Here is a 13,106-nt window from a genome sequence, read left to right on the forward strand (position 1 = left end):
TATGCTACCATTTACTATCAATACTTTTTTACACTTTGCATATTTCTGAAATGGGACCCAATGAATTATTTCGTTTCCATTCCATTAATCTCAACTCACTTCTGTTTGGCCCCCTGCCTTTCTTACCTAGTTCAGCTGAGTTACACCAGATAACATTCACCCTTTTCTTCTCTATCATTCTCTGCCTCTCCCTTTGTGAAGGTGGACAATTCTTCTCTGACGGGGGAGTCAGAGCCCCAAACCCGCTCACCGGAGTTCACCCATGAGAATCCCCTGGAGACCAGAAACATCTGCTTCTTTTCCACCAACTGTGTTGAGGGTCAGTGGGCCACATCTGACAAAGACAAGTTGCTTAGTCGCATTTTCTCCCAGGGTCTCCTTTTTTTTGTTCATCTGTCTGAGCACATAGAGTTTTACCTCCTACCTGCTGATGCAACCACCTGTGTTTTCATCTGACAAGTTGAGCAACCTGTAAATCAACATTTGGTGTTGAGCTTCAAAATTTCCAAGTCCTAGAGTAGGGGAAAAAAAAGTTAATATTTGACAACTTTAAAAAATGCTGCCTTTCAACTAAACTGTAAAAAGTCACCATCATTTGGTTCAAGGACTAGCTTACTGGAAGTTAATTTTGTGCTGTCAATCATTTTGTGGCAGTATCTTTTACATTTTTAAAGTGGTGGATATTTCCTCTCAATTGAATTCTTCATATATCCTGTGTTATGTTTTGTCCATATTGTGTTTAAGTGCTATGTGTGATGTCTTGTATTCCTTGTATGAAGCTTTTCATGTACTGTGAAACGTTATGAAATGTTAATTCAGAGTGGAATCTGAAAAAAAAAACCAGAAAAGAAAACCTGATCTGCCATTCAGCTAGTAGTTTAATCTCATTCCCTCTGATCTCAAATCCAGTTTGATGATATTTATTTTTCAATTTTTTTGGCTGATGCTGTTAGGCATTGCAAGTTACCATGCTTCTTCCAACTCCTCTTGGCAGGTACGGCTCATGGCATCGTCATAGCAACGGGGGACAACACGGTGATGGGTCGCATTGCCACCTTGGCCTCTGGGCTGGAGGTGGGCCAGACGCCCATCAATATGGAGATTGAGCACTTCATCCATATCATCACTGGCGTGGCCGTTTTTCTGGGCGTGTCCTTCTTCATCCTGTCACTAATCCTCGGCTACACCTGGCTGGAGGCTGTCATCTTCCTCATCGGTATCATTGTAGCCAATGTGCCAGAGGGGCTGCTAGCTACCGTCACTGTGAGTATGCATTTGTGTGTGTGTGTGTGTGTGTGTGTGTGTGTGTGTGTGTGTGTGTGTGTGTGTGTGTGTGTGTGCATATGCATGGATATGGATAAGTGAGAAGTTGCTAGTGAAGGAATTGTGTTATGTGTGTAGGTATGTAGATGGAGTAAGATTGCCATGTAGGTGCAGAGAGGGCACTTTGTGGGTGTGGTTTGAATGACACAGGGGGTTTGGGACATACGCAGATGGAGTTTTGTGGCTGTGGGTGGAGTTGTAGCTCTATGTAGGTATTTTTAATACAACAACAACATACTTTTAAAATAAATGAAACCAGTCAAGGCAAAAAATAAGAGTGAGACCAAATAACTAAGAGTAAAAATAAAAACAGTATAAATGAATAAAAACAAATATCAAACATTTGTAAAAGCCTTCATAAAAACAAAAGTTTTAAGACGAGATTTAAAAGACGCTAGAGACTTGGGTTGTCTTAGTTTGACAGTAAGAGAGTTCCATAGTGTGGGGGCTCTAACAGCAAAAGCCCAATCAACCTTTGTAACAAATCGAGACCTAGGAATAACCACCAAGGCTCCATCTGCAGATCTTAATGGTCAAGGGGGCATATACCAGGTCAATAAACCAGAAATGTATGTAGGTGCAAGACCATTTAAAGCCTTAAAAGTGAGCAACACATTTTTAAACTCAATTCGAAATATAACAGGGAGCCAGCGTAGGGAGGCAAGCACAGGAATGATATGGTTATGCCTCTTTGTACCAGTAATGATTCAAGCAGCGGCACTTTGTACCAACTGCAGACGGTGGAGGGAGCCCTTGCTGATACCAGAATAAAGTGTGTTACAATAGTCAAGCCCAGAAGACGTAAAAACATGTACAAGTTTTTGCAGATCGGTAGTTGATAAAAATGACCTAGTTTTGGAGATTAGCTTGAGCTGGAGAAAGCATTACTGAACAACATATTTGATTTGATTATCAAAATCGAGGTTGGCATCGAATATTACCCCAAGATTCCTAGCAGCCTGCTTAAGACTACCTGACAGACCACCAAGATTAGTAACAAAAGGGCTGATGCAGGATTTAATGTCAGAGAGGCAAGTAATGAGATTTGCTAGGGCGCTAGGATCTGTGGGTTTTAGTGGCATGTATAGCTGAGTGTCAACAGCATAAAGATGGTAGAGCACATCATGATTTTGAATGACCTGGCCAAGGGGCAGCATGTATATAGAAAAGAGAAGGGGGCCAAGAACTGAGCCTTGAGGGACACCACAACTCAATTGAGCCATCGAGGAGGTACAGTTACCCAGAACAACAGAAAAAGTTCTGTTGGTGAGGTAAGAGCATAATGAGCTAAGAGCTGAGCCCTTGATGCCAACCCAAGTCTGTAAGCGATGTAAGAGGATGATGTGATCGACTGTGTCAAAGGAAGCACTTAAGTCTAAAGGAACTAAAATTGAGCAGTCACCTCTGTCTGCAGTCAGCAGTAGGTCATTAGTGGGCTTAACTAGAGCTGTCTCGGTACTACGAAGTGCTCTGAAACCAGACTGGAAACTGTTAAAAACACTATTAGTGTTCATAAAAGAAATCAATTGAGGAGAAATTACTCTCTCCAGAACCTTAGATAGAAAAGACAATTTGGAGATTGGTCTTTAATTACTTAGGGACAGGGGATCTAAATTAGGTTTCTTCAGCAATGGGTAAACAATGGCATGCTTAAACTCTCTGGAAAAGAACCTGAGGCCAGAGAATTAAGAATTTGCAGAATAACGGGGCTGATAGTTGAAATTACCTCCTTGAGCAGCTTTAGTGGGAATGATGTCTGAGATGCAGGAGGAGCAGTTCATATTGGAGACTACTCTCTAACACTGAAATTATAATTGGTTGAAACTGGGTAAAAGAGGCAGAATTAACATGGGGAATGGAATGAATGCAAGAGCCTGGCTGGATTTGGGACCTGATATTCTCCACCTTATTTACAAAATGAGTGAGAAATATTTCGGACAACTCAACATCAGGTTCAAAAAGAGAAGTGGAAGGACCATTAATAACAGAATCAATTACCCTAAAGAGAACTTTAGGATTGTGGTTATTTCTTGATATTAGTGAGTATTTTCTAAATGGTACATGGTTGGTGAGTGTTTGGAACGCAGTCTTGTGTTACTACCTCATGCGACCATGTCACCAAGCTACTAACCCAATGGGCTCATGCATAGCTGCCTCTAGCTCACCGATTGTAATGTACCATTAAGCAGAACTTATATCATTGTTAATAGGCTATGTGGCTGGGTGCTGTTGGATGATGTTCTCTAAAACTCACACGCAATTAGCTTTTCTGTATTGGGGTTCTCGAGTTTTGTTGTGGCAGAAATACACCTGTTTGTTTGAGTTGAGTTTTAGTGAGCATATTGTGTGTGTGTGTGTGTGTGTGTGTGTGTGTGTGTGTGTGTGTGTGTGTGTGTGTGTGTGTGTGTGTGTGTGTGTGTGTGTGTCATAAAGGGAGAGTTCTGGTTGGTCTGAATTGATGTGTGTTGGTATTACCCCTGCACCACGTGAATCCATCCATGTATCCATTCATCATGGTTTTATTTGTTAATCGGACGTAAACTGAACAACCAAAGCATATGTACACACACACAGACACACACAAACATGCTCACAAGAAGTGCACTGGCTTGAACAGCACCTGTGTCGTGCTTGAATTCATACGCTCATACACACTCAACTGAATGCACCGATGCACACTTGTGCTTAACCTGCTTCCTCCCTCTCCTCCTTGCAATCATCCATCCTTCCCTCCCCTCCCCTCCCTGCCCTTTAACCCCCCCCCCCTACTCTCCCAGGTGTGTCTGACCCTGACTGCCAAGCGGATGGCGAAGAAGAACTGCTTGGTGAAGAACCTGGAGGCTGTGGAGACCCTGGGCTCCACCTCCACCATCTGCTCTGACAAGACTGGCACCCTGACCCAGAACCGCATGACAGTGGCCCACATGTGGTTTGACAACCAGATCCATGAGGCGGACACCACTGAGGATCAGTCTGGTGAGGATGGGGTGGGGAGTGGGGGAAGAGGGAAGAGGGAAGAGGGAGAAAAACAGAGAGAATGACTGGAAGGTAAAGGGGGGGGGCTGTCGAAGAAGAGGGGGAGAAAGAGAAAGGATGGACAAGAAGAGAGAGCAACAAAGAAGCAGAGAGAGAGGAAGGAGGAAAAAGAGAAGAGTGAGAGGTGGAGGGATAGAGGCAGAGAAAGATAGGACGGGGATTGAGAGAGTTATATAGGGAAAAAGGGGGAGAGCGAGAGAGAAGGGGGGATTGAGAGCGTTATACAGGGAAAATGTGAGAGTGAGAGAGAACAGGGAGAATGAGAGAATGAGGGAAATAAAGTAGGTAGTGGGGGAAATGGAAGCAGCGAGACTGAGGCAGAGAGAGAGAAAGATTGAAAGAGAAAGAGGGAGAGATTGTGGGAGGTAGAAAGAGTTTTACAGATACAGATATAGAGAGAGAGCATGTGTAAGGGGGCGGACAGGAGGAGAGTTGGAGTGCAAGAAACAGATAGAGAAGGAGAGAGAGAAAGAGAGAGAGTATGACCACCTGCTGACATCATCTGTCAAATGTTCACACAGCCAGCCCACATTGCCACGTGCACTACTGCTTGGATTAATTGAGCAATGGTATGCGTAGGGTGGCACAACTCTCAGCCACAAAGCATGTCTGTTCCCAAGTGTTCGGCAAGGCTACTGCTGCGGAACCAATCGGGTTCCTGTCTCCTACCAAACAGCCTGTGAGCCGAGCCAAATTTCAAAGGAGCTTTTAGCAATAACTGAAAGTGTTTTAAACTGTTGTGCACATACCAATGAATGTGGAGTCAAACCGTTGAGGGAGTGCAAGTGTTGTTTTTTAGGGGGGGGCATTTTTGGCTCTTTCTGTTAGGACAGGCGTGAGAGAAAGAGAAAGGACGACATGCAAAGAGAGAGAGAGAGAGAGAGTGAAAGCATGAGAGAAAAGAGAAATGAGGTGGGGAAATGGCAATTATGTGATACGTTTGGACCAGTGAAATCACAGATTAGTCTGCATTTACAGTGTATGCCTTCCATGGTGGTGGCCTGAAAAACCATATTTCGAACCTGAAGAAAAAGCAGGCATTGCTGACAGAGACCGCACAGTTGAAACAATGCCAACCGCTGAATAAAAATGAAGTACATTCATTTTTCAAAAGTTCCGGCTAGCCATGCAGTTTTTGCAGGTTCTCGTGCCTTCAAGCACCCCATTTTGTCTTGTGTTGGATTCTGAGTTGAGCACCTCTGGCCTGTATTAGCCATTGTGTTTATGTATGCTTCAAGTCTCTTATTCTTATTCCTACTACTGAGCTTAATATGTTTTTTTTTGTCTTTTACAAAAACAGTGACCACTGTAACCCAGTTGACATGCAAAGCTTAATGACTAAAAGAAGAATGAAAAATAACATGCAGGTGCTTGCAGCAGAGCAAAGGTCAAACAAGTGGTAGGTGGTAGGGGGTTAAGGGTTAGAGGAAATTTTCATGCAAGACATTTTATAACAGCTTCTATTTTCTGAGACACTATTTAAAAATAGATGTCATTTTCCAGTTGAGGGAACCGAAATTTCTCTTAAGTGTTGGAAAAAAAAAGGGATCATTATACTCAACTGACCCCAATTCTGTTTTTCAGATACTATATCCAGTGCTTCTCTGTGAACCAAGAGTGTTGTCAGTTGCATAAATACTGCATGGTCCCTGCTGTAAAAAAAAGAAAAGAAAAAAAACTGAGAAGAAAAAAAAAGTCTGACACAGTTCCCTCTCCTATTCTGTTCTCAGGTTCTGGTTTTGATAAGAGTTCTGCTACTTGGGCTGCTCTGTCTCGCGTGGCAGGACTATGCAACAGAGCTGAGTTCAAAGCTGGCCAGGATCACCTTCCTATCCTCACGGTATGCATCGCCAACACATGTATACACAGCTCATTCCCTAACCCTGCATCTACATGCACACGGACGTGCCATCAGCATTCAGGATGCTTCAGAATCTTGTCTTTTTGAGTTGACACATTTAAACACCTCAGTAATACCCCTGGGACATGCCAGCAGTAATCCAGATGCTGTTGCATGTGAAACGTCACCCTGTCTACTTTCTGTTGTTCAGTGAACTGCCAAAACTCCATTTCACAAAGTATTAGTGGTACACATCAATCAAAACATGCTGGTGAACCATGGAAATGTTAGGTCATCCCACTTTTGGTTTGCCCAAGAAATAAGACTTTGTGACCAAGTGAAACATGTCAGCTGGGTTGAGAAATTCAGTTGATCCAGGGACACAGGGACACAGGGATATGTGAGAGCAGGATTACAAATGTATGCAAACCGTGTATCCCAGGAAAGACTGGGATTTGAACTATAGTATCAGATATACTGTGTGCTTTTATACATAGTTTTCTGTTATGTCTAATGATATCACTGGTAGGTCCAGACAGAGCTAGGTATAATTACGTCTTTTTGATTTTGTCGGTATGGCATGCCAAAAGGGTGGGATTTTGCACATAAGGAAAGGTAATATAGGTATGAGATAAAGTGTCAAGCAAGTCATCCTTCATCGAACACATAAACAGAACAGACTAATTTTATTATTTTTATTTTTATTTTTTTTGGATTTTCCCCCTTTTCTCTCCAATTGTCAATTTTACCCGTCCAATTGCCCCACTCTTCCGAGCCGTCCTGGTCACTGCTCCACCCCCTCTGCCGATCCGGGGAGGGCTGCAGACTACCAGATGCTTCCTCCATACATGTGAAGTCGCAATCCGCTTCTTTTCCCCTGACAGTGAGGAGTTTCGCCAGGGGGATGTACTGCATGGGAGGATCACGCTATTCCCCCCCCCCCCCCCGAACAGGCACCCCGACCGACCAGAGGAGGCACAACCAGGGCACATACCCACATTCAGCTTCACACTCACAGACACGGCCAATTGTGTCTATAGGGACGCCCGACCAAGCCAGAGGTAACACAGGGATTCGAACCGATGATCCCTGTGTTGGAAAACAAGAGAATAGACCGCTACGCTACCCGGACGCCCCCTAATTTTTATTTTAAAAGAAGACATTTGCAGTGGTATCCTGGTGGGTCAGCCAGTTAGGTACATATCATGTAGGCTCAGGCCTGACCACAGGACTGCATCCTGGGTTTGAATCTGGCTCAGAGCCTTTGCTGCATGTCTTCCCCTTCTCTCTTCACCCTGTGTTACTCTCCTATCAAACAAAGGCCAGAAATGCCAAAAATATATCTTTAAAAAAGGCCTTTGCATTTCTGGTGTGCAGAAATTCATTATACTGTCTTCCAATAGGATATGGCTAAAAAGTTTCTTTTTTCATTCATTAATGAGGCTTCTAGTGGTGAGTAATTAAGGTGGTTGCATAATCACAGCCTTTTTATGCAGACAGCTAAGCCCTGAAGAGGGCAACTATCTACAATGTGTGGGCCGCAGTTTTTTTGATCATGAAAATGATTTGTCAATACTGTTTGATCCAGGTCAACATCACAAGCACAGGCTCAAATCCTTGCGGTGGAGCAAACGCACACATTAGCGCAGACACGGAGCACATGCACACACAGGCACAGTACGTGCTCAAGAAAAATCCGATGCACCCTAGAAAATCACTGAAACACGGTGATACACAAACATGCTGCTGGGTCAGTGAGTCAATACTTTCCCAGTGTTCTACCACGCACTATTCTCTAACCTGTGCTGGATCGACCAGTGCAAATTCTCCATGAGCCTCAGTACCAGGGGTAACAGCCTCTCGACTGCCATGGATACTATAACCCACCGTCCCGTTCCTCGAGGTGAACCGAGCTTCCTCCGTGCCTTAAGTAACAGTCTCGGTCCCCTGACAGTGCTCAAACAGAGCAGTCAAGGCCAGAGGCATGCTGCCATTACAAGAACAAGTCAACATCTGCACTCGGGGAAAACAGAGAAATGGAATTTTCGTTGATCTAGTTATTCATTCATGAAAGGCACAAACAAGGACAAATCTCGCAGAGCATGCATCCTTGTTTTGCCTCCATTCATGAATGAATAAATAGGGAAAAAAGTGGATTCTCTTGTCTCCGCGTTTTCCGATGGCTCCTCCTATATAGAGGGGCCTTGCTTCAGGTCGATCAATGCGACATAGATTTTAATGAATTGATTCCCAGAGTGAATGATTTAAAGGGGTTGCTGTGGAGCAGTCACTCTGTTGATTCTATTCTTTTTGTGGGGGCATAGCGAAAGAGATTTACCTTTTAACCAATTCGGGCACCACATGGAAGACTTTATATGTATGTCACACATCGAAAACCGAGCAACCCTGCCAGAGCATACAAATAAATCATTAACACAGCATGTCCATGCGGAATCACTCCTAAGCAGATAATCAATTCTTAGCCATACAAGTGAAATTGAAATTGGCCTCTTTCTTATTCTGTGTGTGACCAACCACATAGGCAAGTTGCAATGTCTGTTCTATGTGTGTGTGTGTGCATGTGTGTGTATTTGTATGGACGTGTACATAGAGTATTGAAATGAGGACAATGTTCAACTGTTTGTGGAAAATGTTGAAATATTTTTAAACCCTCAAATGTTAATTTCTTTCATACACAAGCTTCTTTTTAACCAAACAACCGGATCCAATTAACCTTGCTGATAATTGCCATAATGCATGGCTATCTGTGCTTTGGCGGTTGCTATGACAACTCATTGTGGTAACCGGGGTGATGATTAGCAATCTTTCTTATTTCCTTCTCTTGACTCTTATGTTAATGTACTTCTTTGAAGAAATTTTTTTCCCATCAGCGCACATTCATTGCTCCTCAAAATTGACAATAAAGAATGGCTTTCAGCTGTTGCTATTGCCAAAAATATCACACAAACTCTTAAACCTCCTTCAATCACAGTCCTGCGCCTTTAAAAATATAGACAACAGTCCACAGATGACAGTCATTACTTTGTATTCGCGTGCTTGCTGTGTTAATGTGCGCCTGTCCATGTGTACATGTACCCCCCCCCCCAGAGGGACACAGCAGGGGACGCATCAGAATCGGCGCTGCTGAAATGCATCGAGCTGTGCTGCGGGAGTGTGCGTGATCTGAGAGACAGTAACCCCAAAGTAGCAGAGATCCCCTTCAACTCCACCAATAAATACCAGGTAAGCACGGCTGTTGGCAAATCACAACATTACTGTGTCAGCTCCTCGGTGTATTGCTCTGTGTGAATGCTCCGTGACGCACGTTTGGAAATGACAGCCAAACATCTGTTGGCAGACCGTTCCTAGCTATTGCACAGTGACACCTGGGAGTTACTCAGCGCGACAGCACTCTGCTATTGGCCGCTGAGCAGTTCCACTGGCTCAGAGCCTCGATGTCTTGCTCAAGGGCAGCTTGACTGTAGTAAGTGCTGTAGGGGAGTTTGTTTCTCATTCACTTTCCTTTACTTCCCAAGGCTATCGGGCATTCAAACTGACACCATGTGAATCATACACCCCTCTCTGCAATGTCTAGACTACGATCCCCACCTGCACGCCTAATATAACAGCAAAGAACACAAGATTGGAACAAATACAGGGCTTCCCGTGATGCGTGGATTTTGTTTTCCTATTGCATGTTTGTGTCTGGTCTCTGGTTTTCTGAGATTAGATGTGAGATGGCTGAGATTCAAACTACCTCCAGGTGTTGGGAGAATATGTATTGTAACACAAACGCACATCATAGAAGTGTCTGTCAAACACACAGGAGAATGTCAAATGCATTTCTCACAGTCATCAACAGGAAGAGTGTACATGACTCACCATATGCACTCAGTCAGGTCAGCGATGATGTGAAATCAAATTTAATTCCTAAATGAGATAGCTATCATTTGAAAAAAAGTTTACATCCTGTCTGATAAACTGACATGAAGCTTTAACTCCATGACAACTTCATATTACTCTAAACGTTGAATGTTATTGAAGTTACTAGCTAACTTACAGAAAGTTGTGTGTGTATATATATATATATATACATACATACATACACACACACACACACACACACACACACACACACACACACATATGTAGGAAAAAATCACATTGGCAACTAAATTAATTTAATCACATTAATTTAATCACATTGGCACCTGATAAGTGCGTGACATGCGATACAAGCTTGTACTGAAAGTTTTTTTTCCTACATCTGTCTTAATATTCTGCTCCTCATTTGTTGAGCACGTTTAATCTGCACCATTGATGGTTTCGGGGGGGGGGGTGTATATATAGTTGTGTTTTGGGTAACATTTTGTTTTAACCAAAATGGATATTTAGTGTAGCCTTATGGAATGAGACCTTACATGTGATGTCCTCACCAATGGTCATCACCCCTCCTCTTTCTCCTTCCTTTAAGCTCTCTATCCACATGATGGAAGACAATCCCTACAGTCATATTCTTGTCATGAAGGGAGCTCCTGAGAGAATCCTGGACCGGTAGGTTCATCAATAACTGATCAATCTCACTAGCCACAAGCAAGGAAGAGGCAAACATTCACTCATTATTTCGTGACCTGTCTTTTTTCGCACATAGTATTCAAAATAACACAACAAATTGGGCAGCATGGTGGCGCAATGGTTAGCGCTGTCGCCTCACAGCAAGAAGGTCCTGAGGTTTGAACCCCGGGGTTGTCCAACCTTGGGGTCATCCCAGGTCATCCTCTGTGTGGAGTTTACATGTTCTCCTTGTGTCTGCAGTGGGTTTTCTCCAGGTGCTCTGGTTTCCCCCACCATCAAAAAGACATGCATGTTAGGGTTAATACTCCTGTCTGTGCCCTTGACTGAGGCATGGCAAGACGAACTGGAGTTTGTCCCCAGGTGCTGCACGGCAGCTGCCCACTGCTCCTAGCTACACAGATAGGATGGGTTAAATGCAGAGTGTAAATTCCATACTGGGATCATAAAAGTATATCAAACTCAAAAATCAAAACCTTATAAATGTGTATTAAGCCAACAGTGTCATTACTTTTTAAGAATAGTCTGGTTTCTATGCTAGCATTTCTGTTATGTAATATTGTGCTATTTCTGGTCTACTGAGTGGGCCTCAAAGGATCCAGCAGCCTTCCTTTTGTTAGGGCTGATAGTGTGTTACTATGTCTGTTCTGTTCCTCTTATCTCAGTCTTTTATCACTTTGTTAAAAAGAAAGCCTATACAATTGTTATTGTTGGGCAGCATAGTAACTTAGTGGTTAACGCTGTTGACTCAGTACGAGGGTCCTGGGTTGAATCCCATACCTTTGATGTGGGTTTGAACATTCCCCTCATGTTTGCTTGGGTTCCCCCCACAGACATACTATGTCAGGTCATTTGGAAGCTCTGTGTTGCCCATAGGTGTAAATGGTTTGTGTGTTGGACTGGGAACCTGTTCACAGTTTCTTCTTGCTTTCGGCCCATGCCTTCTGGGATCCTGAATTGTTATAGCAAGTGAATGAATTATTATTGTCGGTATTGCTTGTAAATATAATAATCTCTATGTAAATGGCTTTTTTTAGGTGCAGTTCCATCATGATCCATGGTCAAGAGGTTCCCCTGGATGACAACTGGAAAGACGCCTTTCAGAACGCCTACATGGAGCTGGGAGGACTGGGAGAGAGAGTGCTCGGTAAGTATTGTTCTTTTGGGGGTTTTTTTGGGTTGGCACTAACTTTCAACCAGGACTGTCAAAATTTGATATCTCGATCTACAGAGCAACATTTTCATTCTTGTTGAATGCAAGAAAACCACAACTGGGGCTGAAAAGGAGAGTGACAAAACTTGAATAATCCCTAAGTACCAATAAATTTACTTGTTTGGATATATATATATATATATATATGCTATATATATATATATATATATATATATATATATATATATATATATATATATATATATATATATATATATATATATATCCATCCATCCATCCATCCATCCATCCGTCTATCCATGATCTAAACCGCTTATCTTGCTCTCAGGGTCGCGGGGATGCTGGAGCCTATTCCATATATGTGTGTGTGTATATATGTGTGTGTATATATATATATATCACCTTCTCACACTTTTCCAGGTGGTGTGTGTTTTCCTCAAGCTTGGGTCCTACCAGAGGCCTGGAGTTTGAGGGATCTGCACAGTATCTTAGCTGTTCCTAGGACCGCACTCTTCTGGACAGAGACCTCAGATGTTTTTCCTGGAATCTGCTGAAGCCACTGTCCCAGTTTGGGGGTCACAGCCCCTAGTGCTCCTATTACCACTGGGACTATTGTGGATTTCACCTTCCACATCCAATCTAGTTCTTCCTTCAGCCCTTGGTATTTCTCCAGCTTCTCATGCGCGTTCTTCCTGATGTTGCTGTCGCTCAGGATTGCTACATCGATCACTACTGCTGTATTCTGTTCCTTGCTGACTACCATAATGTCTGGTTGGTTAGCCAACACGTGCTTGTCAATCTAGAACTTGAAGTTTCACAGGATCTTAGCTCTGCCATTCTCAACCACCTTTGGCGATGTCTCCCATTTGGACTTGGGGACTTCCAGTCTGTTTTCAGTACAGATATTCCTGTACACTATCCCATGCACTTGGTTATACCCTTCAGTGTATATGCTTTCCCAGCTAGCATTTTACAACCTGCTACTAAGTGCTGGACTGTCTCAGGGGTGTCTTTGCACAGCTTGCGTCTTGGATCTTGTCTGGTGTGGTAGACCCCTGCTTCAACCGATTTGGTACTGAGTGCCTGTTTTTGTGCTGCTATGATCAGAGCCTCTGTACTGTCCTTCAGTCCAACCTTTTCTAGCCACTGGTAGGATTTCTT

The 13,106-nt window shown here is 43.3% G+C and overlaps 1 protein-coding gene across 1 annotated transcript in view; it reads left to right on the top strand.

The window, feature by feature from the left end:
* The window catches only part of atp1a2a (ATPase Na+/K+ transporting subunit alpha 2a), a 63,389-nt gene that overhangs the window by 18,472 nt on the left and 31,811 nt on the right, over positions 1 to 13,106 (top strand). Inside the window, exons 7-13 of the mRNA XM_056292487.1 lie at positions 202 to 319; positions 995 to 1,263; positions 4,101 to 4,299; positions 6,090 to 6,199; positions 9,308 to 9,442; positions 10,674 to 10,753; positions 11,809 to 11,918. Coding sequence (XP_056148462.1) covers positions 202 to 319; positions 995 to 1,263; positions 4,101 to 4,299; positions 6,090 to 6,199; positions 9,308 to 9,442; positions 10,674 to 10,753; positions 11,809 to 11,918 — 1,021 coding nt within the window. The remainder of the gene's footprint in view (positions 1 to 201; positions 320 to 994; positions 1,264 to 4,100; positions 4,300 to 6,089; positions 6,200 to 9,307; positions 9,443 to 10,673; positions 10,754 to 11,808; positions 11,919 to 13,106) is intronic.

This window comes from Lampris incognitus, chromosome 14, assembly GCF_029633865.1.
Source record: "Lampris incognitus isolate fLamInc1 chromosome 14, fLamInc1.hap2, whole genome shotgun sequence".
Classification (NCBI taxonomy): Eukaryota; Metazoa; Chordata; class Actinopteri; order Lampriformes; family Lampridae; genus Lampris; species Lampris incognitus.